This window comes from Lethenteron reissneri, chromosome 25 (genome assembly GCF_015708825.2).
Source record: "Lethenteron reissneri isolate LAM-NWPU_2019-01 chromosome 25, ASM1570882v1, whole genome shotgun sequence".
Lineage (NCBI taxonomy): Eukaryota > Metazoa > Chordata > Hyperoartia > Petromyzontiformes > Petromyzontidae > Lethenteron > Lethenteron reissneri.
This window is the reverse complement of record NC_083803.1, coordinates 12,815,555-12,842,334: the sequence shown is the minus strand read 5'-3', so window position 1 is coordinate 12,842,334 and position 26,780 is coordinate 12,815,555. Positions and strand designations below refer to the sequence as shown.

The window sequence follows — 26,780 nt, the reverse complement described above, 5'->3', positions numbered from 1 at the left end:
ATTAATATATAGAAATTCTTCCATAAAACAAATATTTGCGATAAGTCAATGCATTTTATTGGGCCACAAAAACTATATTGCAGTAGGTAGGAGTCAAATAAGATGGAAATTAGGTACACACAAACAGCAGTGGAAACATAGGTTAAGAAATGTTAAGAAATCACCGTTCCCAGTGTCTCTGATGCGAATACACCTCATCATCACTCTATTCCTCGTGCCAGATCCTTCTCAGCTGTCGTACAGTAATGCACCTGGCCTCCAAGGTTCACTATTACAGTTATCAAACTACCAGGCCTTTGGTCTTTTCTTTGGTCTCTGGCGGCACGGTTCCTAGAATCCAATGCTGTCTCATGAATGTGCCCTCCATCCTGCAGACATGTCTGAACCATAGAAACCTCATCTCATTGATGAGGTGTACGGAACTCAATAGCACATTATTGTACTTTGCTGCAATTTTGTAATTCGGATTTCCAAGTTATTTACTTTATCCTGCCACGAAATGCAAATCAACCTCTGAATGCACCTACACACAGAGAGGCCAGGTACGTGCAGTTGCTTTGTTCAAGTCCAGAGATTATTTCATCAGATCAAAATGTCCTTTTCATAATGATATCCCGTGCTGCACAGTTGGCAAGTGCATTAGACATACACTGAGTAAAATGCACAACTACACTGACAAGGTTGATAGTAACGAAAGTGTAATGTGCCTGACATGACCACCAGGAGAGGCTTGCGCTTTGGCTTCACGATAAGACATTGTGCTGTTATTTCTATACATGTGAACATGCACACGCACAACCACACTGGAGCCAACGCAGGCACTCAATCATATAAAAAACCCTGAATTGCAATCCTACACTATCTTCCTGTGCATGGTGGAGGAATTCCAAATTTACAAGCATCTTCCAGACCTCAATGCGCGCGGTGACAATTTTTTTTTATTCGGACAATTAGGCCTAAATTATTTTCAGTGCATGACTGGTACTAAAACAACTCACTGGGATGGATGGATCGACAGACATACGTACAATCAGACTAGCAGACATACGTAAATATATGCTGACAGAGAGAGAGCGAACCCTATCTCCTAATGTGAGCTATTTCTAAAGTTCCATAATTTTTAATGTGCCATGAATAGTTGATAACGCATACATAGGGATGTGCCAAGTACACTTATAACAGAGATGTACAGTGGACCACTGCCCGGTCTCTAAGCCACCACCCACTGTGTTTTCATCCCTGCCTTTGCTGCCGCTTATATTTCATCGACCAGAGGTCATGGTGGGCCTTGACCTTCAGAGCTTGTTAGTAACGCAACGATTTGTGGGGTCACCTTACAGAGAGTCAGTGCACAGACACGGGGAGGTCTGCACTCCACGGGACCCTATTTTACAGGCCTGACATCCCTTTGTGGCCAAAGTACTACTGTGCTCCTTAAAAACGTCTGATGCATGTAAATGTCGATATAAAGAAGGCTCCACATATAAACTTTGACAAACGATTGACTGGGTCACTTGAGGCTCACGTTGACATGAAGATGAGGTTCAGATGGCAGATTATTGTCTGCTTTGTACGGGACCATATTCTATTGCTGTAAATTAAACAAGATAATTGAAAAGTGACATTTGATGTTTTTTATTGACTTTGTGATCTTGATTGTAGCACTAATTAGAGGTTTTTTTTGCCTCATCACAATTAATGTTCCTCATTAACTTCCTTTGTTCTTCTTTCTAACGTGGTGATGGTTTGATAATAACATGGAAAAACAAGTTCGTGGATCTATAAATAGAACAGTTACTCATGAAATAAGTATATCTAAATGAAAGTATTTAACAACCTAGAAGTTCTTATTATTGTTTGCAGAAACACGTTTTTTGGCCAATTTTATTTTTAATGGCCAAATCAGCTGAACATTTGGAATATTTACTGACATTTCCACGAACTATCTTGAGACACTGCCCATCACGTGAGTGAAGCCTCTTTAGCAAAGGAGAATTGTATTAGTTTCAACCACTGCAATGAAAATTATTACAAAGTAGCAAATATCTCCGACAGTAATTTGGCAAAATAAATCCAAGTGGTACGAATAAAATAAGAAGAATAACGGACAAGCATGAGGGGCCAAATTATAATTATAAAACTATTACTTTTACTAAATTCGCTGACTAACTGTTTTGTCTCATCCATACCATAAACACACTGGAGGTCAAGAACAATTATCTTTCTGATTTTTTACCTTACACTAATACAAAAGTAATCTTGTAATATAAGTACTTTGAGGTAAGAAGGCAAATGCACAGGAGGGGTGTATGCAATTTTGGAATGGGCCAAAGCAGTTGAGAGATTAGAAGTCACTTAGCGCAAGGAGAGCGAGGATGGTTAAACATAGCATTGTAATTTTAGGCACAAATTAAATCACGTGGGATAATTTTTCCAATTGAAAGCGTTTGAGCATTTTTTTAGGCAGATTTACAACTATGGAATGTTTTACTGGCTTCACACCTGTTTCAATAAAACCACTTCAATGAGGTACTCTTTCAAACTGAATTCCACAGCAACGTATCGCCAACAGGCCAGCTGTATCCGTGGATGAATGGTGTTTCATTTTCAGTTTAACATTTTTCGCACACGAGTGACTGGGAAAATTGTCTTAGCTATACTCTACATGGCACATATTCGAGTCAAGGTGATCAGCATTTGTGATCGCAGTAATCATCACAAAACAGCACTGGTGACTTGAAAGTTGTGCTTTTATGTACTGCAGCACGTACGACATAAGAAACATCTACTTGATTTGGAAATGCATCTCAATAGTCAAGAAGGAAACCTCCAACAGGCAAATTGATTGTAAAGTAAGTGCTAGGAAACCAATATCTAAGTCGAAAAATGGCAAACCCTCTGTATGTGACACCATCTTGAATCTCATAAAATATCAGGTCTCCCATTATCTTCCTTCCACAGTTCCGGAACAATAACAAAATCCGGGGCTTTTGTTTGGGGCCCATTGAATGCGTTATTACTCTCTTGTCAAATGCAGCCAGGTGGAGCTGTGACAATTCCATCCACGCACATTGTAATTGTTGGTTAGCACATTGGACTTGCAATCCAGAGGTCACCGGTTCAATGTGACCTCCCGGTGTGGCAGTTGAAACGATGGTGCAAATGTCTTGAAGCTTCCTGCCCTCTGTCCACCGCACAGTATAAATGGTGGCACTACAGTCAGTCGATTAGCAGGGACGTGTGTGGTGGGGCAAAGTGTGTACACTTTCACCTCTTCCAAGACATCTGGCCAGTGTGGGAGAGCAGGCCAAATACCCTCTTACAGAGGAACTCCCTAGAGCTCCCATCTCATGGAAGCTGTTCTGCCAGCAGTGGCGTGGACCAGGAATTGCAGGGCTGCACCTTTAGCCTTTTTTTAGGGCACGCTTTAATTTAGAATGAACATAATTCAAAGAAATAATTAAGTGGATGGGGTGGCAATGAATCAGTAAATCGTCGCACTCCACTAGCTCCGTTACTAAGCAACATAGTGAGGTGCAGCACATGTTAGAAGGCTTCATCGTCAACAAATTGACACCATCGATCTGCCCTCTGTGACGATTGCTTAATAGGTAAATACATCAATTTGGTTATATTAGCCCCCTCCCCCAACCTTGTTTCTGCGTGGTTGGAGGCTAAAGGTAATTCCTACAGTTAATTAATACTGGATACATTTTCATTTGGGTAAATACACGTTATGTGAGATGCGGACGGCTTACAGTACCTTATATCAGTATTTGTCGAGTGTTCAAATTTGGCGAAACACATTAGCGAGGAAAAATAGGAATCAAGCATGTTTCAGTTGGCTGGGTGGAACTCTGGTTAGAATAATCGTCAAAATCAGAATCCTGGATGGACTCCGAGGTTGATAAAATGGTGGGAAGTCGACATTGGTCATCCTCTAGACAGACTGATACCCACAACAGAAATATGGAATTTCTGCCACTGGCTCACAGCCTCTTACCAGACATATCTAACATTTAAGATGGTCAATATCAAAATGAAATTTAAGAGGTGCTGCCTTGGAGAATTCCAGACAATAGTTCAAGAGATAAAAAGCAGGGATGTCCATACTATTGGCATTGAAGGCCTGATAGATTGACTAAGCTGCTAAGAGCTTCGGGCCAGAGACCTATAATAAAGAAAAAGAGAGAGAGAGAGAAGATAGATGTATTAATACTAATAAGAGAGATATAAAATAGGGAGGGTGAGAGGGATGTATAAAAAAATATATAAGATAGATATGAGAGATGGGCTATGGGGCATCTTAGAGAGATGTTCACAAACAGATATTAGAGATGATTGTTTGTACTTCACTCATGAAACGTGCACTGATGTTCATCCCTTTCCTACACGGGAAACCATTAAAACTCAGCCCGTCATGCATCATGTGACTGCAAAGGCTATATTCTTACGTAGATGGTTAACTTAATTTTATTTCTAAGCTGCAGAGAAGCGTTTCCAATTGTAAGTTTGAGTGATGCCAAAGCCAAGCTTAAATGAGCCCTTGGGACTCAAGTATGGACAGCCCTGACCTAAAGGAACCGAGGTTTAAATTGACAAATGGACTTTCCGGATCAACGCATCTCACCGTTTGCTATGAATGTCTCGTGCTCAATTCTGGGCTTGATAATGTGCATGGGTGGCTTTTGAGATAACACCAGAGCCACCCAGTCACAATCGTCTCAAAGGACACACCATACCGTTGAGAGACTCAATTGTTCTAGATTTGAAGCTTTCGTGACTGCAATGATTCATATCCTTAGGTTTTTTTCGGTAAAGTCACGTAGGTAAAAAACATTAAAAAGTAAAATAAAATAAAAATCACGACGTTTCGGAGGCAACACAAGCTTCCGTCTTCAGGTGGTACCGTCACAGCCACGACAGCTGTATCAAGTAAATGAGAGATTACAGGAGTTACCACTGCGTTTATATAATGGTTGGAGAAGGTGGCGGGGCATGGGCCGCATCTTTATTATTAATATGGTAAGGTGAGGCTTGAGACTAAGACTCAATTGTCCAGAGTTTTCCTTGATTGAACTAATTCTCCTGGGTCACATTGATCCAAAAGGCCGATTGGCCAACAGAAGGAATATTATTTTTTATTTTATTCGTTAATTTAACAATACTGTCACATTTTTATTTAGTTTATTGCATTTTACCGGTTCAGTCAATAAGATAAAGACTCCACAATGCGGTATTAGATGACGTGTGGTTATAATGTATGACCCCTGCTTTCTCCGTTTAGATCAATCGACTTGGAATTTTCTGCTAACAACTTTAACTGGGCATTTGAACCACAGTTTGAAATATTTTTCTCGCCACAAAAAAACAATTTTAAAGGCCTTTTCTTGATTCTAACTAATTATATCAACCCACCTTCCTTTATTTGATAAAGCACAAGCCGGTTACACAAGCTTTTATCCAAACGAAATTATTTTGCTACGAAGTGTAAATAAGCTTCATGACACATCAAATGCAAGATCGATTATCCATGAGCAGTTTAATATCACGGTATCAGGACCAAGTCGACAAATGAACAATGAACGGTGCTTATATGTTGGTGGCCTTGAGCCAGCTATGAAAATGGAATATTCCTATGTCGAGGGGAGGGGGGGTCATCCTTTCCAAAGCTTATATTTTCTATACATATGTTGTAAATTTCAATTCTCTTTGGTTCTTTCGGTAAAGTCACGTAGGTATAAAATAAAATAAATTAAATCACGACGTGACCCACTTCAGCAATTATTTCTTGCTGTGGTTGTCCCACCTGATGACGGACGCTTGTGTTATGCCCGAAACGTCGTGATTTAATGTATTTTGTTTTTTATACCTACGTGACTTTACCGAAAGAACCAAAGAGTATGGATCTCTGCAGTCACGAAAACTTCAAATCTAGATTGTATTTTTCAATTCAGTGATAGTTGTGAAGTTTTGGGGATTTAAATTACTTGGATTTTAAAATATGTTCTATAACATTCACAATTTCCTTCGAGGGTAAAATAGTGAAACTTTATAAAGGATGTGGATTTAACAAAGCAAGTGCCCCCAATGTCCTTAACATTGTATTCTTGTTCCAGCTTGTTATGTTTTATGTTATTGTATTGCATCATATAAAAAATATATATCATTGAATTATTGCCTGAAATAACCTTAAAATGAATGTTTCTAGATTAATTGTGGAGTCTCATTAATAGTAAAAATAATACTAACTATAATCCCTCCAGTAGTGAGCAGTACAACAAAAAGGTGTTCTCTCCTCGTGCACAGTTTTTGCAGACAATCCAGATTATCTCCACGTACAAATATAAATTACAAACTAAATAAATACATTTTAAAACGAATCGACCAAAAACCTTGAGCGGGACACTCCTTACAAGAAAATATTAAGATTTGGTGTGCCTTTCGTGGATAATGATTGTATTAGCATTATCGTCATCAGAAGATTCTGCACATTGAATGAACTGCACATGACAGACAGACAAGATTTGGAATAACGCAGTATCCTGTTGGATAAAACAAGAATCATTCTTTACGAGAGAGTGCGACTGTCAACAAGCTGGTCCATTATTATAGGAGGCAGACTGCCGGTTTCCTGATTGCTGCCTGATTCACCTAACAACTTCCTTCGCTTGATTGCATGAATTGATTGCATGGCACAGCCAGGTAACCTCGCATTTTCTGAGTGCTCACCGTGCTAACAAGATTTGCAAATGAAATCGTGGGAGCATGCCAGCAGGACAGAATGTCCTCATGGCAAAAAATTATATCTATGGCTAATACATTACTGCTCACCTAAAGTAGTTGTTGCTGCACTTAAATTGATTCCCATAGCAGTGGTTCTTAAAAAATATAATGGGTTTAATGCAAGGGGTTTAATTCCGATTATTACTATTGTGCAGCCCAGGGTGACGGGACTGAAATGATCAACTCTATGCATATAACATGGTTTTACCCCTGGTGGCTGACCAGCATTCAGTAGAACTGATGCAGTGCTCCTAACACAGGTAACGAACCATCTGAACCGCCCATCGCTAAGTCATTTTAAAAGATAAACGAGCCCCATATGAAGTAACATTGAGGTCTGAAATTGACACCATGGTTAATGGATACATATATAGAGACACGTGTGTCCAGCTGGGTGGCATTGGTGGCAAGTCGCTAAATTGGAAAAATTGCAGAGTTGTGAGTTTAAATTGTGATTGGGAATCGACCCCTGCTCCATCATCCCTCCTGGTCAAAGAAAATTAGTACTACTTATATATTCAGAGTGATGGGGCAAAATAGGAATCAGGAATTTCAACAGCTGGCTCAGGACTACCAAAGGAAATGAGTGGCACTTCTATAACTCATGAGAGTATCAGGACAATTACTTTTCATATGGACTATGATAAACTGAATGGATGGCTAAATCAACAATTACAATGTGTGTGTGAATGGAAACTAGGCCATTCTTAGGCTCATATTCTTAGTCACGGCTCAGATCCGGCTTGGCTCTGGGTCAAGTAAGCCGGCTCAAAGCCACGTTTAACTTGAGCCGGCTCTGATCACGGTCCTATCCACGCTAAGAATTTACATGAGCTGAGCATGAGCCAAGCCATGGTTGAGCCACTCATGCATTGAAAGTAAATGAGCTGCTCAAGACTGAGCCGAGCCGTGTTAGAGGCCAAGCCCAAGCCCAAGCTGGGCCACAACTAAGAATACGGCCCGTATTGTCTTTCAACTAATTTATTATAGGTGAGCAATGTGTGACTGGCCTCCACCACACGAGGCTCGATCTCATTCCAGATTCCTGCCAAGTAGTACCTGTCTCCGTTCAGATGCGATGGTACACAAAGACCTCTGCTTACGGGAATGTGATTGCGTATAAAATGTTTCCCGTGATACACGTTTCATTTTCGATGCCTTTAATTCATCGTCTGAGCTTTCAATGAAGCCTCATCCGTTGCCAAAGAGAAGGCTTAACCTTTCTATTTGATGAACAAGCCTTTTGCTGAGGAATCTCAGCCACTGTGCAGACTCGTACGCTCGCTGTGCCTTCACCCATGTGGGATGGAGCACATGCACACCACGCCCACGCAGCTGGGCTGCTCGCAGGAGCACAGGCGCTCAAGACAAAGATCCCCTGTAATGGCTAAATAGACTTTTGTGACAAGTGCTGTGAGTGAGCACCTATGAAGGCCAGCACTGCGCACGAGGCTGTGGATGGCAGGCTCCTTACCTCGCCACCTGTGTCATCCTTCATGGCGATGTTTACACATTGCACCAGATACTCGTTCAAGGCTGAGGCCCAAGCCCTGTTCAGATAATCGTCACTGGTGTTGGCCATGAGCGGGGATTGAACCTCGGGTCACCGGGTTCGTAGAGCAGCGAGCTAACCGCTACACTACCACTCCCCACAATGTCAAGGCCATGCACACACGCACAAACACACACGCACAAACACACACGCACAAACACACACCCTCACACACATCGGCCACTCACCCCCTCTGCCTTCTCCTCGGTGTTGGCCAACATCTCCTGCAGTGCTCGCACAGGACAGCGACTGTTCCAGCACAAACTTGCAGATGGAAAGGTCAGGAGGAACATTCTGCAACAGCCAAAGAAGCCAAAAACCCATTATCAGCACCACAGTCACACAATGCACAGGGATGACATGTGTGCTGCAGCTTCAAGAAACGAAATAAAAACCTTTGTGTCAAAACGATCAATTTTTTTTGTTTGACTCAGCATTTCTCCCCGAGCAACATTTAATCATCTTATTGAAAGCGTCGCTGGCTGAGTTAGGAGAGAGGATTGTGTTTAGATTGAAGCAAAATGTCTGAACCAACCTAATTATCAGTCAATCATAGGCACAAAAAAATCTATCTCACAAAGCAACGTGTCTTTACCGATGGCATTCATTGAGTGGTGGGAAGCCATAACATCAAACAAAACTGGGAAAAAAAACATCTGAGGGCGCCTAGACCTCCTGTTGCACCAGGACCTGCTCGACTCTCCCACGAACTCAACTGAGATCCCGGAAACCAATCTGGGATGGGGCGAGACAATTGGATGAAGCGGGGTCAACTGAGGACCACTGCCGGACACCGTGGAGTCCTGCCGATGTTCCGAACAAAAGCCTCGTCAAGGGCACCACCCCACTGTTCCACGTGGCTTTGTTGTGCCAAGAAAACTGTGGTGGCTCGATCAATCGCTGCAAAACATTAAAGATGACCCACAGTGTGACTGCAGCCACTCCAACGAAATAATGGACCAGATCACGAACAACTGCATTCTATGCCCGGGTCTCCGATGGATTGGGTAGCACATTTTGTTCCAGGAAGGTGCCACAACTTTTAAGCTAAAAAATAAATCGTCATGCTAATATCATGGGACCTTTTTTTTGTCAGTATCAAAGTATGAGAAATAAGAATAGGTTTTACCTTTACTGGCAATAATACACGTGTTAAGATGTTCAAACACCAAATAGAAACCTATTTTTACGTTTGATACTTTAACACTGGCAAAATAGGTCCCACGATATAGCTGCTCACCCCAAGTGTTAAATACTCTGATATGTGTGGCATTGTCCTTGTGCTGTTTGCCTTTTGGCGTTCTCTGGTCTGACACTGGTGAGACGAGGCCATACAGAAGTCTGTCTCTGGTGTAGGCCAATCAGTTTCAAGGGCAATGCCATATATTATCAGAGCATGTATTTGTTTGAACGTTCACCACAGGTACGCGTGGTTAATGCAGACTTGATTCCTTGCAAAAGGTTTCTGTTTGGTGTTTGCACATCTTAACACCTGATTTATTGCCAGAGAGGGTAAAACCTATTCTTATTTTTCCATGAGTCATGCTACTCCCGAATATATTATCACACAGCTCTCAAACTTAAACCTGGATCTATAATTAACGCATACTGTACTTGCCATAAGCAAGACGAAGGATTGTGCATCAATTTGCGGAGGACACAGTGCTGTGTTACATCGAGACACAGAGAAGTGAAATCAGTAGTCAGGTAGGGAATGTTGCATCGTAGTGCGGTGCACATTGAACGTAGCAGACACTTCGTTTGTTCGTGAGAGTGCAGAGTACAAGAAATTCCCAAATGGATGCCATGAGTGAGATATGATACATCGCCTGGCATCATTATGGAAAAAAGAGCTGCATAGCTCATCAGATTCCCTCCCGAGTCTAAATTTAAAACCATCTGATTTTGACGTGTGACACTAAAGTGGTGCCGGGTTTTTGCTGGCAGTCCGTTTGCGGCGGTAACCATGGCAACGACGGTATCAAAAGTTGTCTCCCTGCTCATTGCCACTGGAAGCTTTGAGCCAATAGTGTCACAACCACTGGTGGTTTTCCCAAACGAGTGTTTCTTATTTTGCTGGCTCAAAAATATGACGAGCTGAGCGAACCCGGTCCGAAATTTGAGTGTTTTATGAATTTGCCACCAGGCTGGAAACAACACCATCGTGGTAGGACACGCTTCGGTGTAGAAAAACACCGCAAGTCCAGACACAGGGTGCTGGTCGGCTACCACGGGACTGTGTACCAAAGCGAAAGCGTGGCGAGGAGTGGTATAGAGTGAATTTCGATTTAAAGCTTTCGTGACTGCAAGGATTCATCTTCTTGGTTCTTTCGGTAAAGTCACGTAGAAAAAAAATTAAACATAATACAATACAATTCTCACGACGTTTCGGCCACAACGCAAGCAGCCGTCCTCAGGTGAAGAACAGATCTGTCGGAAAGACAGCGTCTGAATGAAAGACAGCATCTGAATGAAATTCATTCAGACGCTGTCTTTCTGACAGACCTGTTCTTCACTTGAGGATGGCTGCTTACGTTGTGGCTGAAACGTCGTCAGAATTGTATTTTATTATGTTTTATTTTTATTATTTTATTATTTCCCTTCTACGTGACTTTACCGAAAGAACCAAGAATATGGTATAGAGTAGTCATAAACCTAAGGCTGGGGGACAGTGGCCCTCCCACGGGACACATGGTGCGGGTGAGGCGCAGGTGAGGCGTGGGTGAGGTGTGGTCGTACCTTGGCATTGGAGATGGACTCGAGGAAGCAGAGACGATTCCCAAAACCCTCGGCGGCCAAGCAGAACTTGAGCTGCTCCTTCTGTATGTTGGCCGTGCTCTGCAGCACGACCTCATCCTCCTGGATGCGCGGGGACACAATGGTGGCGGTCGTCATGGCAGGTCAAGGGAGGAATTAAGTTATTGAGTGTGCAAAGGGGGCTTGTGAGCATAGGTAATTGCCTCTGATTGATGATCATGATTATCATACCACAGCAATGTGATGCTGTAAGCGGTTTCACATCATGTCTGTAGGTGTGTACACGTGAACGTGTATGGGTGTGTGTGTGTAGGCACTGTGAGTGGTGGTCCAGTGGTTAGCGCATTGCAAGGGGTTTTACCCGAGTTGGATTCCCAGCCACAAATAACATCAGGAGCAAGTAATATCTGAACAGATCCTGGGCCTATCCCGAGTTGAATCAGCCTCAAAATGAGTACCTGGTACGGTGTGTAAAGATTAGCACTGGGAAGACAACAGTGGCTGGATGAGGTGCTTGCCACATCACCATTTGTTGTGCCTTACTGGCCTCAATAGGTGCTCGCCAAGAGCACTTGTCCAAATTAATGAAGGGGGCAAACTCTTTCTTTGTGGGGCATGACATTTTTTTCGTAGTGTGAATGTGCGCACGAATGGATGAGTGCCTGTGTATATGTGTGTTTAGGCCTCCATACGTGCTCGCTAACAGCACTTGCCCCAACAGCCTGTTAAAGATATACCGGGGATATTTGTACTTTTTGTTTAGGCATATGGGGAGTGGTAGCATAGTGGTTGGCACGCTGCGCTACGAACCCGGTTCGCACAAGTTCGATTCCCACTCACGGCCAACACCAGTGACGAGTATCTGAATCGGTACCTGGGTCTCCCCTCGGTCGACTTAGCCTCAAACGAGTATCTGGTGAGATGTGTAAACATCGCCACTGGGTAGGACAAAGGGCGTGGTGCTGGCCACCCACCCCCTCATGTGCCGTGTCGTGTGAGGTTATACGGTGGAACTTTGTCTTTGTTTAGAAATAAGGTATTTGTGTATGTGTGTGTTTACACATGTGTAATAATCCTTCTGAGACGGCTTTGAAATCGGTCCTCTTTATTTTCACTTCCACAATACACTTTACTCACACACTCTCCGTTGCTGGCAGACAACAGAGAGCGGGCAGACTTCACACCAGTTCCCACCGCGCACGTGGCACCCAGAACCCCCTTACGCGCGTGGCTCTCGCTCTCCTCGTTCCCCAGTCTGCTCTCGATCGTTCTCTCTCACTCTCTCTTAATCCCTTCATCACGTGGTCCCCCCAGCCAATCCTCCATGGACAGCCTTGACCATTCTCGATGGTTCCCTGTCAATCCCGGGACCACGCCTCTCATCCGGCTCCCCATTAGCTGGGGCCCCGGATGGCTAGGCCAATCACCCCTGCTAACACGCCGTGATCACGCCGGGGCCACGCTCCCTATCTCAACCCTTATTGGCTACAAAGCAGGACCGGCAAGCCAATCCCCACGTGAACCCTCTATGGCTGTTATTACACATGTATACAATGCGTGTGAAAGGAGAGCCCTGATTATGAATCCCTTAACAAATGGACACATCTCCAAAAAAAGGCAAAGCCATTCATCATGCTTATTTGCCCAGAGCTGCATTTGCCATCTTCAAATATACAATTGTTATCACGTTCACGCTCACATACACATTAGACACATACAGTCAACACTGTACAAATACAGTAGGTATCCTTTTATCCATGCTCCTATTATCCCCGACGACTGTTAATCCATGCCCTGAATGGATCCGTAAAACTCCCTATTATCCGCCGAGTACATTATTTCCATTATCTGTGTTCATCAACGGGTAAGAGGTGCTCCTAGAAGTGATTGAGGATAAAAGGAGTCACGAAGCAACCGTTCCTCTTATCCGTGGTGGTTAAGGGGCACATGAAGGTGGCCATCAGGGGTGCTAAGAACAATGGTATTATTGTCATCATCATCATACAATGATATCATTCTGATGGATTCATGATTATGACGATGACGATGATAATGATCGTACCATTGCCGTCGCTGTTGCTAAGCGGTCTCCCGCCATGAACGGTTCTTCACCAAGTGCAGTTTCCCCACTGTGTGCTTAGTGCAGTCATTTGCGCTGCACATGCAAGACGAGAGAACACGTCCCAGAGGACCATCGTGGAGATGGAGCAATGAGATCAGCTCATGGGCGGGGGTGAGATGGATTGTGACATCGGAGGACTGTGAACGATGGCAAGTAACATGGCGAGGTCTTCATCCAGCAGCGGATAGACAATGACTGATGACTATTGTCTACTGGGCATCTGTGAAAAAGTAGCTTCAGAGCTCGTAGGAATCCTCCGGTCTAAATAAAGATTCTGATTCAATGGTGAGGGATATCCAAAACCAATTTTGCACACACCACGTCACCAACCTGCGGTAACCAGCATTGTGAAATATGACAGCATGTGAACGATTGGACTCCACGATAAATAAATGAAATATCTTCACAACCTGTGCAAGTTGCTGAAATCGCACCAGACTGTGTTTGGGATTATTCAGATCCATCGTAATTGTTAAGGCTCCAACATCCAAAATATAAGATTATAAACCTAACGGGAGATATATCTCAAGCCATCGGGCACAGCTGTCTTGTTTCATTTACGATGCACAGCAGCGTGCAATGCACATGGAATATCTGCATGCGCCTAGTGACACTAGCAATGAGATCGATATATAATTAGATATCGATATGTAATTAATTAGATATCAATTTATAATTATAAATATATAATTTGAAATTTTCCTCGATAATTAGTGAAAATTACAAAATTCGACAAGTCTTACTCAACGCTGACATACAGTGACATGCACGTGTGAACAGCGTTAAATTGTCTTCATGATTTAAATGTAATCAAAGTGCATTTTAGGGAGCCCTGCATCACTAGAAGGAGGTTGGACTTCACCTATTCAGATAACTTTACATATTCCTAAATTATAATGCTTTCGTCACTTGGTCACCCGGCCATTCTTGGCCACTTGCCACTAAGCAAAGGGCTTGATTTAATACAATTTGTTTTCAAATCTGATCATTACTGAAAACTGAGAAGTGAAGATCACCAAGTAAGTTTTAGAAAGATCCCTACTGCCACAAAAATGCAATGAAATATATGAAGTAGCAACATGAAAATCTACAACCTTTCAGTACAAAATTTGTATCAGTGTAATACGCCTGTTTATATTTATTCCTTAACCAACACAAGAGCCACTATTGTTTGTAAAATTAATTGCTTTATCTATGCTCTTTATTTACCGAAGTAAAATTCGACTGCATGTATTGTCGATTTTTCAAGAAAATCCTGGGCTTTCGTCATATTCATTAGAAAAATTGTGTTTAGAGTCAGTTTTAGCTTATGTAAGGCACACACCAAGGCATATTCTTGCATGCAATTATGGTACGTGGCTTTGCAGGAATCCAAACATTGACTTGATAAAAAAAAATATTGTTGAATTCACAGATTAGCAGCCGCTGCTGCTCCCGTATGTATCACCATATTATTTTAAAGTAATTTTGTATTGGCAGTGCCATCAAAGGGGCTTGTGCGGGCAACGGAGCATTCGGCAAATATGATCCGACTGTATGAAACTATATTCCATTAGCTCTTCAGTCATGTAACTTTATGTCTAGTTTAAGTTCGGCCTCAAAACATTGAACTTTCGTGAGGAATCTTAATCATCCTTCACGAAGGACGAAAATAATGCGCGTGGTCAAGAACACTCATTCACCGCCCTCCGCCGAACCAGTGCCAGACGAATGCCTCTCCACGCCACGTCTGTTATGGGGGTTGTTTGCCCATACTTCACCACTCAGTGTGGGTTGGTAAAAGGTGTGAGCCCAGAACCAGTTCAGATATCACTTGCCCACTTACGATAAGCCTTTGCCGAGAATCAAACTCAGGTCATCGGGTTCATAACCCAGTGTGCAAACCAGTGTCCACTATTCCCTCTGTACGCAACTTGGATGAGTCCGTGTGAATGACTTCTGCATGTGGTATGAGAGAGGTATGAAGGATGTGTGTTCTGTAAACGTTACTGGTTAATATTACATTTATAATGTATCGCCAATATTATCAGTTGCGTGACAATCACCGTCGGTGATATCATAATCACTCATTATCAAATATTTCCATCCAGCAGCTAAACATTTTCAACAGAATTCAAATTAAAATACTGCGGAATGAATGCCAAATTATATGTCGGTAAGAGCTGCTTGACGCAGGTCGAGGGTATTTATAGAAAGCCAATTGCTGTGCTAAACAAGGGAGAATGCATGGCTAATTTAAGTGCCTTCTAAAGTGCATTTACAACAATAGACCGGTAAGTAGCAAAGTCATAATATCACGTGGCTCCAGATGGTGAGGCCTATGCCTAACCCAAGGCCACCAGTGGCTCACCTTCAGCAGCCTTGCCCACACCTTTCTTGGCAGTAGCAATGCATTCTCAAGACATATTGGGGATATCACCGAGGTTGGCAATCAGATTGCAGCTCAGAGGTCGCAACCGGGTACCCGATACCCGTACCCTACCCGATACCCGGCTACCCGTACCCGGCCGGGTACGGGTACCCGTTTGCAACCCTGGTGCGGCCGGGTACGGGTACGGGTAGGCCGTGAGTCACTGGTGAGTAGCCGTTTGTCACTCATTTCGGGTAGGGTACGGGTACGGGTAGAGTACGGGTACCCGTACCCGGCCGAGTACGGGTACCCATTTGCGACCCTGGTGCGGCCGGGTTTGGGTACGGGTAAGGAATCAAAACCCGTTTGTAACCTCTGCTGCAGCTTGCAAATCTGACTGGGAATCTAAATGCAGCTTTGGAATGTTACTGCAGCTTGGAGATACCACTGGGTATCTCACTGCAGCTTGATAATCTGACTGAGAATCTCAGTGCAGCTTGGAAAACTCACTGTTGATTGGGAGTCTCGTGCACATGGCGGTCTCTGAGCTATTCACCAACCCTCAACTTTAAAGCACTGGATTGCAGGCGTATGCCCACGGAAATTTATTTCAGAATTTAATTATCTTCGTAACCTTTCAAAGCGATGGCGAGAGGCGTTATTTTCACCAGTCCGGGAATACGAACATGAGATTAAATCAAGGTGGGTCACTGGCCAAGTCATTCGAATCTCCTGGTAGTGTCACTGAAGACAAAACTTGCATTGATATATACATAACAACATGTGAAAAATATCAATGTCATTATCCAATTAAATATCCACAAAATTGCAGACTTGAAAAACAGTCTCGATAGTCTAAGGCTTGTCTGGTGGTGGTGGTGGTGTAGTTCGATTGCTTCACTCACAATTCGCAAGTTGTGAGTTCAAATTGTGGCAATGGGTCCACTCAGCCCATGTATTCTCACAGTCGTTAAAATGATGACCACTTTGTGGGAAATCAACTGTGAAGAGCCTTGTCTCTGCCAAGGGAATTGCAGAATTTGCACCTTTGGCTCAAGGTATCCAACAGAGACGAGCGTCGATCAATCACGTGTTTGACCAGGAAAACACCTCGACTCTGAAAAAAAAAAATTCCCACCGCCACTAATTTCCAATTGCTTGATTGGAATCACGTCATGAAACAAAATAAACAATAACGGGAGCAGTGCACCCCTCGTGTTAGAGGACTGCAGCAAGCGATACATTTCGTGAGGATTTCTGCAAGAATAATTACTCTAATGGGTGTTTTCCTCTGAACATCGAAAGGAGTCACACGTTCCCAAACGGTCTGCTACGAGATTGTTGCGTGACAATAAACGCATTACTTTAAATTGTCTATTGACATATCTGCCAAATGAAGTAATACATTTTCTTTTATATATGATGGGGTTTTTTTTTCATACAGAGGGCTAATACCATCAACCGACGATGCTTTAGAACTATTACAGGGGAATGAAACAGGGATTATAACCCAGGAAACTCAGGAGTGCCAGCTCAGCACTCTTGACTTGTGAGCCACCTAGGCAACCTCGCTGACTTCCCATTTTCGAACAGCTTTTCAACTCTAAGGGAAAACGTAGCGCCTTCAAACGACGGTCGAATGTGCAAGTGAAGTTTGCTGAACAAGTACCCCCATTGCATAGCACACAGTGAGATTGATAAGAAAAAATACAATTGGGCTTCAATCCGTTGCCTTCCATCTGGCAATCATCCTCCATTCCCTCGTAGCAAGTTGCCCTTTCACAAAGGCACCCACGCTCACATCCTCACAATGCACTTTACAAAGAGACCAATAATAGCCAAAGCAGCCTAATGATTAAATCTGAGCACAGCCAATAATAACCACTGTTGGTATCTTACACTTGTTCCTCAAAAGGTTCAGCCAGTGTCGATTTTAATGGTCTGTCCAGCATGGCACCAGCGAGATACGCAAAAACTTTTTTCAAAATAGGAACACGCTTAGACAGGAACAGAACAGGTGGTTTGTGGTTAAAAAAATAAACTAGGAAATTAAAATGACTTTGAGAAACAATCATGCAGTTCTAGAGACACTAAAACTCCAAGTGACCACACTTGACATCAGTTTAACGAAGCAACGCTATGCTGACGAGATTCCGTGGCGTCAATAGGACAAAAGCTTTCCTTGATTCCACAAGATGCGACTGGGACGCAGTGACCCAGAAGGCAACATTTATAGAAAGCAATAAACAAATACCCTTTACTAAATGGGTTATCAATAAAAAAAAATCTATTTACACGATTCTTTACTTATTTACTGACTTCTCTTCCACAGGATGGTGCAGTTGCTAAACGTTTCACCTCGCAATCAGCAACCTTAGTGTTGCGGAGCTCCATATCTTAGAGATGTTCGCCCCAAAACAGCGTTAGGGTCAGCGACCGGCCTTATAATGTACACATTTTAGAGAGTCCAGTATAACGTGCAGCTTACAGGGCTTAAACAACGCGGGGCAGCGAGGATTTGACGAGACCATCTCCCTGCGCCAATCGGGGAAACTTACTTCCTGGATTGTCTCCGGTATTGAAATGCAAGACGGAACAGGTGTGAGCCAAAAGTAGTTTTGTAAATAAAAAAAACAATCCGCGTAAGTGTGTTGAGAAAATCCTGCGTCCATCAAGGTGTCAGTGCCTCAGTGGCCACCCGGGAGGATGTAATCCTGCACAGATTAGCGTGTACGTGTCTTAACTGGGGATATAACCGGCTTAGATGCACGGCTAATGTAAATGTACTTCTGATACCAATGCAAGAATAATTCCTGCAGTCACGAAAGCTCCAAAGTTAAGATTGAACCACTTCTACGGGGAAGTTCCAAGTTTACCTTTTTTCTCTCTCTCTGGGTTTTTATTCTCTCTCTCTGCCTGTTTATTTAGTGTCATTTTTTCTGTCTACACTCGTTTTTTGTCGTTCTTAGGTTCTGCTTTGTCTCCGTTCCTCTTGTTTTTATGTTTTGTCTTTCTTTGAAATGTTCACATTTAAATTCTAACTTAGCAATGTTTGAAATACGTAATCGACCAGGCTATGCGTTAATTGTGTGTTGACCGACTCTCTGTGTCGTTTTACATAACATTTCGATACTTTGCTAGGTTATTTAATTTTAGTGTGTCTCTTTCTCCCCCTAAGCCTGCTCACTCCTTTTTGTTGCACTCATTGACATGTAAATGTTTTCCCTACCCCCTCCCTCTCGCTGCCTCCGCCCCCCTCTGTCTATTTAAGGCCACCCCACAGAGACGGTCACCCCTCTCTGTACCTGTGTTGCCCGCTGTGTGTATCTTGGTGATATCTGTCTGCTTATATGTCTGTCTATAATTTTTTCTGGTTAGATTTTGTGTCGCTATTTCATTATACCTGATGATGATTGCTTGTGTTGCAATCGAAACGTCGTATGTTATTATTTAATTTATTATTTTTTCTTTATACGTGACTTTACCGAAAGAACCAAAGAATAATTCCTGCAGTCACGAAAGCTCCACAGTTAAGATTGATACCAATGCAGTCATCAACACCAGCACGCACATGCAGTAACTTTTTTGTTTTAATATATATACGTTGGCTTTCACAACCATTATTATGATTCATAACCCAAAAACACAATTGTGAATCACATGCAGTTTCAAAAATAAAAGTTTTACCAGGTAAGGCCCACTGAGCTATATCGTTTTTTTTCAGAAGCGACTTGGCTATCACAAATGATAGCTCAACGAAGTGGCTGATCAAGTGGAAGTTTATCACAGCCAAATACTCTAAACGCATGTTTCTAAATGTGCAGGAAAAAAATCAGAGGACCCAGAGAAAAATCCACGCGACCATGGGGCGAACATGCATAAACTCCAAACATTCAGGCGTCGGCGTCGGGATCGGGATCGAACCCACGACCTCCTGAATACCAGACGAGGTAGTTAACATCTCACCACCGTGCCACCCACTTACGTTACCTCTGCATGAAGTTCACTTTCTCGTTGTCATATTGTGTTTAACTCCCAAGGGAAACTATCAACTTGGGTCAGAGTTAGGAAAGTGGACGTTTTTACGATAAAGTTTTACATGCAACATACTTGAAAATAACTGCAACGCACCTTTCTATAATTAAAATAGAAAATCTGCATTCACTGAATTACAAATGAGAGTAGGTTTAAGAATATAGGGCATTACCAGGGCTTATTTTAATGAAATGTCATTCTGACAAAATGTTCCTGTGGGTTGGAACTGAGCTCAAAGAAAAAAATATCTAATTTATACAGGAGTTTAATAATCAAGTGTATGAATACACATTCAATATTTGACCATGTCATGTTCTATCCTTATATGCATTGCTTTTCTCAAGACACTGAAGTCTCTTTCCAGAGATTAAAACGGTCAAAAAAGAAACTGTCTTAAAGTAAAAAAAACAGGAACCCCCTAAAATATATATTATTTCCTTGATAATAAACAAATACATTTATGGAATTAAGATTTTATATTAAAATTACTCAAGACACAACTTTGTTCAATAGTCAGAACTGTATCTCCCTTGAAACGAGCCACATTTATTTCAAGCCTTGAACTTAGTTAAATCAAATAAAATGTGTTAATCTGGTGGACCGCTTTGCCGTATGTAAAGGTAACCGGGGCTTAATTTAAGCCGGGGGCTCTTCATGGTTGACAATCCACCCCATCTCACCCTGGGTAAGTGGTTGGGGAGCCCAAGAAAATATTACATGAGAAATTTAAGAATTGATAATAAACAAACAAAATAAGTATAACCCGTAAAAACAAAGTTTTTCACTATAAATCCTTTATATGCGTGGCAGCGAACTTAATATAAAGGATTTAAAAATATATTCGCCTGTGGAGGACGCGGGGATCGATCCCGCGACCTTTGGCATGGGAAGCGAGGGCGCTACCAACTGCGCTACTCCGCCACGGCCTGTGGAGGGGTTACGCTCTGGGCTCTTATACTGTGACGTTCAGCCAAAGCCAAGAATGAGTTCTTTTGAATATATGTAAAATATTTTTTTTTGCCTAAAAAGTGTAAAATTTTGGGAATTTTTTTTCACGACCAATAATTGTCTGGCACAACGAGTCTGTGTGGAAAATGTCAGCTCGATTGGATCACGGGAAGTGGGTTAAAAAACGACCGAAAGATTTGCACGGTCCTAAGCAAGCAAGCACGCAAGCAAGCAAGCACGCGAACTTAATATAAAGGATTTAAAAAGAGTTGCGCACGTACACAGCCACACACCCAGACCCGTGAATCCACACACACACACAGACACTCAGATGCACACGCACACGCGCATGCATGCCAACCCACACACACATTCATACAAAGATTCAAAGATCCTCACTTAAAATTATAGGTTTTCAAGGAAAGTGCTGTTAGTTGACACAGGTGGAATGGTCTGGCTAGCAATGTAAATGGTCATTAATCTTTAGTGCGAGTGTTGACCGCATTGTGCCAGGTATCTATTTTAGTCTGCGCCAACCTGAGAGAGAGCCTCAATTTTGTTTGAAATTGTATTCTCCTGTTAGTGTTGTCCATGGCCAGGAATCGAACTTGGGTTGCTGGGGGGTGTTAGCGTGGCCAGAAGAAAGAAACACATTATGAGCCAACGATTCTCTGCAGCGAAGTGCGGTGCGTGTGACGCGCGACCACAAAACGCGACTACGTTACGGGGATCTCCGTGCCGGCGAGTGCGAGGTCGGGCAGGATTTACTGCATCAACGGCACGTCGTCATCCATCTGTAATGCGGGCGCGGGCGACCTCCCGGATGTGACGTCACGGAGAGGTGGAGTTAGGTGACGTGGGAGGAAAGGTTAAGGTTCTTAAGGGAGGAGACCGGAAGAGGAAAGCAGAACGAGTGGGACTGGACCAGAGTAAGGCCACGTGGGCAAAGCCAAGGGGTGGCAGCGGCGGCCAGCGGTGGCCAGCTAAGGGAGCAGCCAGCGGAGCTGCGAGAGAAGACAGCGGTGGGGCGGCTGGAGAGAAGGCGGACGAGGAGCTGCGGGGAACACAGCCGGCGAGGCTGTGTGTGAGGGAGAGGCTACGAGAGCGACGAGAGGAGAGAGAGGCTGAGAGAACGACGAGGGGAGAAACTGCAGGAGAGCAGTATCAGTGTCAGTATAGAGTCTTATAGAAGGACAGCCGTGCGGGTTAAGAGAGAAGAACCGAATAAAGGACACCAAGCCAGACATCGTGGTCGAGTCCTTTATTACATTGGTGTCGGAAGAGCAACAATCGGATTGGGACCTGCACATCCCGGGGGTGCTTTCGGCGTACAGGATGACTCCTCATGCGGCTACGGGTTATTCGCCATTTTACCTTATGTATGGTCGGGAAAACGTGCCGCCAATGGATGTGCAGATGGGAACCGGTGTGAGGGGACCTTGTAAACCGCTTCCTGACTACATTCGGGACACTGTTCGCCGGGTCTCGGAGGCGCGGGAGAGTGCCCGTGTGGCTACGGCCAAAGCTCAGGCCCGAAATGAGAGGTACGCACGGCGTTCCAAAGGGGAGTGCCCCTGGAAGGTTGGGGACCTGGCCTGGCTCCATTGCCCGCAGGTGCGGCCGGGTACCTCTCCCAAATTTCACAAACCTTGGCGAGGGCCTGTCCGCCTCATTGAGGTTCCTAATCCTCAGTCGGCGCGTGTTCAAATTGGTTCTCGCCGCTGGTTTGTTCACACGTCGCGCTTGAAACCGTATGTTGCTCCCCTACATGATGCATCATCTCCCAATGTTGCCTTGCCGGGGTCTGTTGCTGCCGACTCTCCCCCGCCTGCGTCCATTGATCTTGCTAGAGCGCCTGTCGTACCTGTTCCAGGCAGGCCGGCCTTGACACCGGAGGGGACGAGGCGCTCTGCTCGGAGGGTGCCTGCCAGATCTGCGGGTCCTTCGAGCCCTGCAGCCCTTCCGACCCCGCTGCAGACGCATCCGCGGGACAAGCCCAAGACTGATCCTTCAAGGACACGGGACGTTGGTGGACTTCCAACAGCGACAGGGGGATTTCACCCTGTCGCTCCTCAAACTCAATCACGTTCCCGTTCCGCGGATGGGCCGCCGACCGTCCGGGACGGGCCGGCGACCCGCACACGCTCTAAATCCCTTGTGTTTCGTTGATTGTTATGTTGTATTGTTCTTACTGTGTATTTATTGCCTGCTTCTGCTACGTTATTGATTGTTGAGTTGTGTTGATTGTTCTTACTGTTATATTGCATGCTTGGTGTCCTTTGGTGTGTTACGCTCGGGTTCGCCCGCATTACTGTTGGTGTTGTTCAGCCGAGGTCGGCTGGGTTTTTCTCCACGGGGGAGGGTGGTGTAATGCGGGCGCGGGCGACCTCCCGGATGTGACGTCACGGAGAGGTGGAGTTAGGTGACGTGGGAGGAAAGGTTAAGGTTCTTAAGGGAGGAGACCGGAAGAGGAAAGCAGAACGAGTGGGACTGGACCAGAGTAAGGCCACGTGGGCAAAGCCAAGGGGTGGCAGCGGCGGCCAGCGGTGGCCAGCTAAGGGAGCAGCCAGCGGAGCTGCGAGAGAAGACAGCGGTGGGGCGGCTGGAGAGAAGGCGGACGAGGAGCTGCGGGGAACACAGCCGGCGAGGCTGTGTGTGAGGGAGAGGCTACGAGAGCGACGAGAGGAGAGAGAGGCTGAGAGAACGACGAGGGGAGAAACTGCAGGAGAGCAGTATCAGTGTCAGTATAGAGTCTTATAGAAGGACAGCCGTGCGGGTTAAGAGAGAAGAACCGAATAAAGGACACCAAGCCAGACATCGTGGTCGAGTCCTTTATTACACATCCACCCACGCACCGAGTCTGGCGATCAGCTGTAAGACGCAGAGTCCGGTGACCATTGGTAATGCAGGGCGCAGTGGCGGCGAGACGTTATCTCCCTCGCCTGCTACGTAGGAGCGCGTACGTTTGACCCCACCGACCCTGATGATGCCTATATATTTGGAATTCGTCCGTACTCTCTTGCTCTCCCCGTGGTAGCGGAACGTTTGCTTGGGTTCTCCGGTTTAGCCCCCCACGTTAAGAAACATGCCTTTACATGATTTTGATGAGCCATTGTGATTTGCTATCATGTGTGGCCAGGTTACCTCTGAAAAATAATTTGCTCAGTATTCTTTACCTGTAGATAAAAACACATTCCTGCGGAGGGAGCTGGTAGGAACGTTGGGTTGCTCGGTCAATGGCCTGCAGGGTCAACGGCGGTGTGGTGTATTCCGCAAATATGCCCGACTGTGAGGGCGGGCACAAGCCGGCGTGAGTAGGTTAAACGTTGAGTTTTATAAGGGCACCACGGGGTGACCAGCCCATCCCCACGCAGCCCCTCCCCAAACTCCCCTCCCCACCCAGCCCCTCCCTCCCCACCCAACCCCTCCCTGCACGACGGACACAATAATCCCCTGTGGGCTGGTGTAACCTGGCGGTTCCTACCAGTAAAATATATATATGCTGCACGATTGCTCATTATTTTCTGTATGTGTAATCAGATTCGCATTACTCAGCAGATACAAGTTGATTACTTTCAATTATTTTCAATTCCCACAATCCCTAGCTCGGATTCGTGACTCAGTTCTTGGAATTTAATACAAATGCTAACAGTGCCGGCTGAATCGTTGGAATCACGCAATGAAGGGCATTTTCTGGAAATTAAATGATTGACCTGTCAAGTGGTTCAACGAAATTCAAGCTCACAATTTAAGAATCGATTGCGGCCGCATTTTTGTCAACTCATTTGTATTGTATCTTATTTATTCTGTGTCGTTTATGGTCTTGTCCCCTTCATTAGCCGAAAATAAACATTTGCATATAACTCACATATATCGTAAACTAATCGGTTGTCACACACATTTTATACACAGTTGGCTGCGTATGGTGCGGAGTAAGTTCAACGTACAGATGTACATTATTGTGAGCATGAGAATCGATCCCTCGAGCACAATAACAACTTCTGGTTTGTTCGATTCGTAAAAGCCCGAGTGAAAAGCTGAACGCTACAGGAAATGTATCCCTCTAGTGATACCGCGCTCTTTCCTATCCCCATTCTTATGTGATGGTACCACAGTGGCCCCATTGCATTCCTGTGTCATCTGCTACCTCATCTATGCAGCATTGTGAGCAGTAAACGTGCACAGAAGTGCGCTTAAGGGGAAACCAGTGAGAAATTAAGAGCAGGGAAGGTTTGCAGCAATCAATGTGCTTTTTTACAATCAAACAAATGTTGGAGAATAGCCATGAATATCCGAAGGATATTCGGATTTATTTTGTGGACTTTAAGAAGACCATTGTTTTGTTGGGGGTAAAGGGATATGGGAACATGTTTATTGTGATGGCATTCATGGTGCGATTATCAGACTTACAAGGAAAACCATCAGTGGTTTGAGGTGAGAACCAATATTCAGAATCAGAATCTGTATTTAGACCGGAGGAGGAATCCGATGAGCTCTGAAGCTCGTTTTCACAGATGTCCGCAGTGCGGGCGGGTCAGCTACGCCCTTGTCGTGTCCCCTGCCATGTCAGCCATGTCTGGAGAAACGGAACTGCAGCTGGGTGGCCGAATCGTCATTATCGCGGCCAACACATTGACAACCGTTGCACCTCCCGCCCAGGCATTAGGCTCCAGGGCTGTGGGGTCAGCACTCCGTGTTCTTCATCTGGTATTCTGTGTGAATGTCACACGTAAAAGCATTCAATCCATAAATTCCCACAGTGTTTAATATTGTGCCGGCCTATGTGTTCACTAGTGCCATGGAGAGTATAGGAGCAGCAATTATATCGAGGGACCATAACGCATCGTTTGCAATTGAAAGACCAGGCGGTGTGCAGGCGATGCATGCTTTATGAGCGAGGAATCATCCATAGAATCCCCATTCGAATCAATGGCGATTGCTGCATCGCCATTCAAATAATAGATATTCTATTGGATGACCCCTAAGGCTTTCAAAGAATCCCATTCAGTTGAGTGGTGGCGGCAGGAGGCAACTATGACATGAATGGAATTGTAGGAGAATCCCCATTCATGTGAATGGTGATTGCTGCGTCCCCTTTCAAATGAATGGTATTCTCAGTGGCTGTTAAAACCATCAGCGTCAGATGGCATGCTCACCAATTTAGAATTACAATGAAATTAATGTATCATTTAAATAGGTAATCACCAAAATAAAAATCGTGATTCCTACAGGTATCGCCCAGCATGTGCGTGCATTACTTTACAGTCATGCGAAGCTTAACTTTATTATCAGAGTACGTTTGTTTGCATGTTCACCACAAGTACGTGTGGTTAATGCAGACTTGTTTCCTTGAAAAAGGTTTCTATTTGGTGTTTGAACATCTTAACACATGTTTTATTGCCAGAAAGGGTAAAACACATTCTTATTTTTCATACGTCATTTTTTATTCATGAATAAAACTTATGACCTTTAATTTTAAAGTGGGTCCCAGATATTATTTTTGAAACCCAACCTTATGCTTGTATTTATATTAGCTACACAATAGTGTTGTTACGATGTGGCTGTTACATAACAGAAACATAATTTGTCCAACAAAAACTATTTAATTAGTAAGCTACTGGAGATAGGCACTTTAAAATAATTTATTAAACTAATTTCTTCAGAACTGCTTTTTGTATTTCGTTTGTTGTCCTTCCCTCACACCTCCGATTAACATGGTTGGCTCCGGACAGTGCGAAAGAGAAGCAATATACATACAATGAAAATTAAATAGTTTTTCAAATACAGGAGTGAATTCCTGTAGACTTCAAAAGCAATTTCTCTGCAGCATCTCAAATCAAACGTTGAGAGAGAAAGCAGCACTAGAGTCACACTTGCCCCCACTCATCTAACCTCCAATCTCAACAAAGCGCACACACACACACACACCGACAGGCAGACTGCTGCTCATTCTTAGCCCAGGATCAGACACACATACACGCGCGCGCGCACAAAAATCGATGTCTTCTTGCTTTCAAAGCACAAAAAAACGTATCCACCAACACATGCGCACATACGCACACACACACTCACACGTTACATCATACACTTACTCATCATGCCCAGAGGAAACGCGCGCTAAGTCGACTCCCAACAGGGATTTGAACTAACGACCCACACCGATTGTGAGTAGGCACTCGTACAAAGTGGAAATATTATCTCATAAGAAAAACTGAAACGTGGCGCGTTTG

General features: G+C 44.2%; 1 protein-coding gene across 1 annotated transcript in view; it reads right to left on the bottom strand.

Moving 5' to 3' along the window:
* The window catches only part of LOC133347254 (ryanodine receptor 2-like), a 323,764-nt gene that overhangs the window by 273,937 nt on the left and 23,047 nt on the right, over window positions 1-26,780 (bottom strand). The window contains 3 exon segments of the mRNA XM_061559372.1: window positions 8,527-8,577; window positions 8,579-8,632; window positions 11,078-11,197. Coding sequence (XP_061415356.1) covers window positions 8,527-8,577; window positions 8,579-8,632; window positions 11,078-11,197 — 225 coding nt within the window.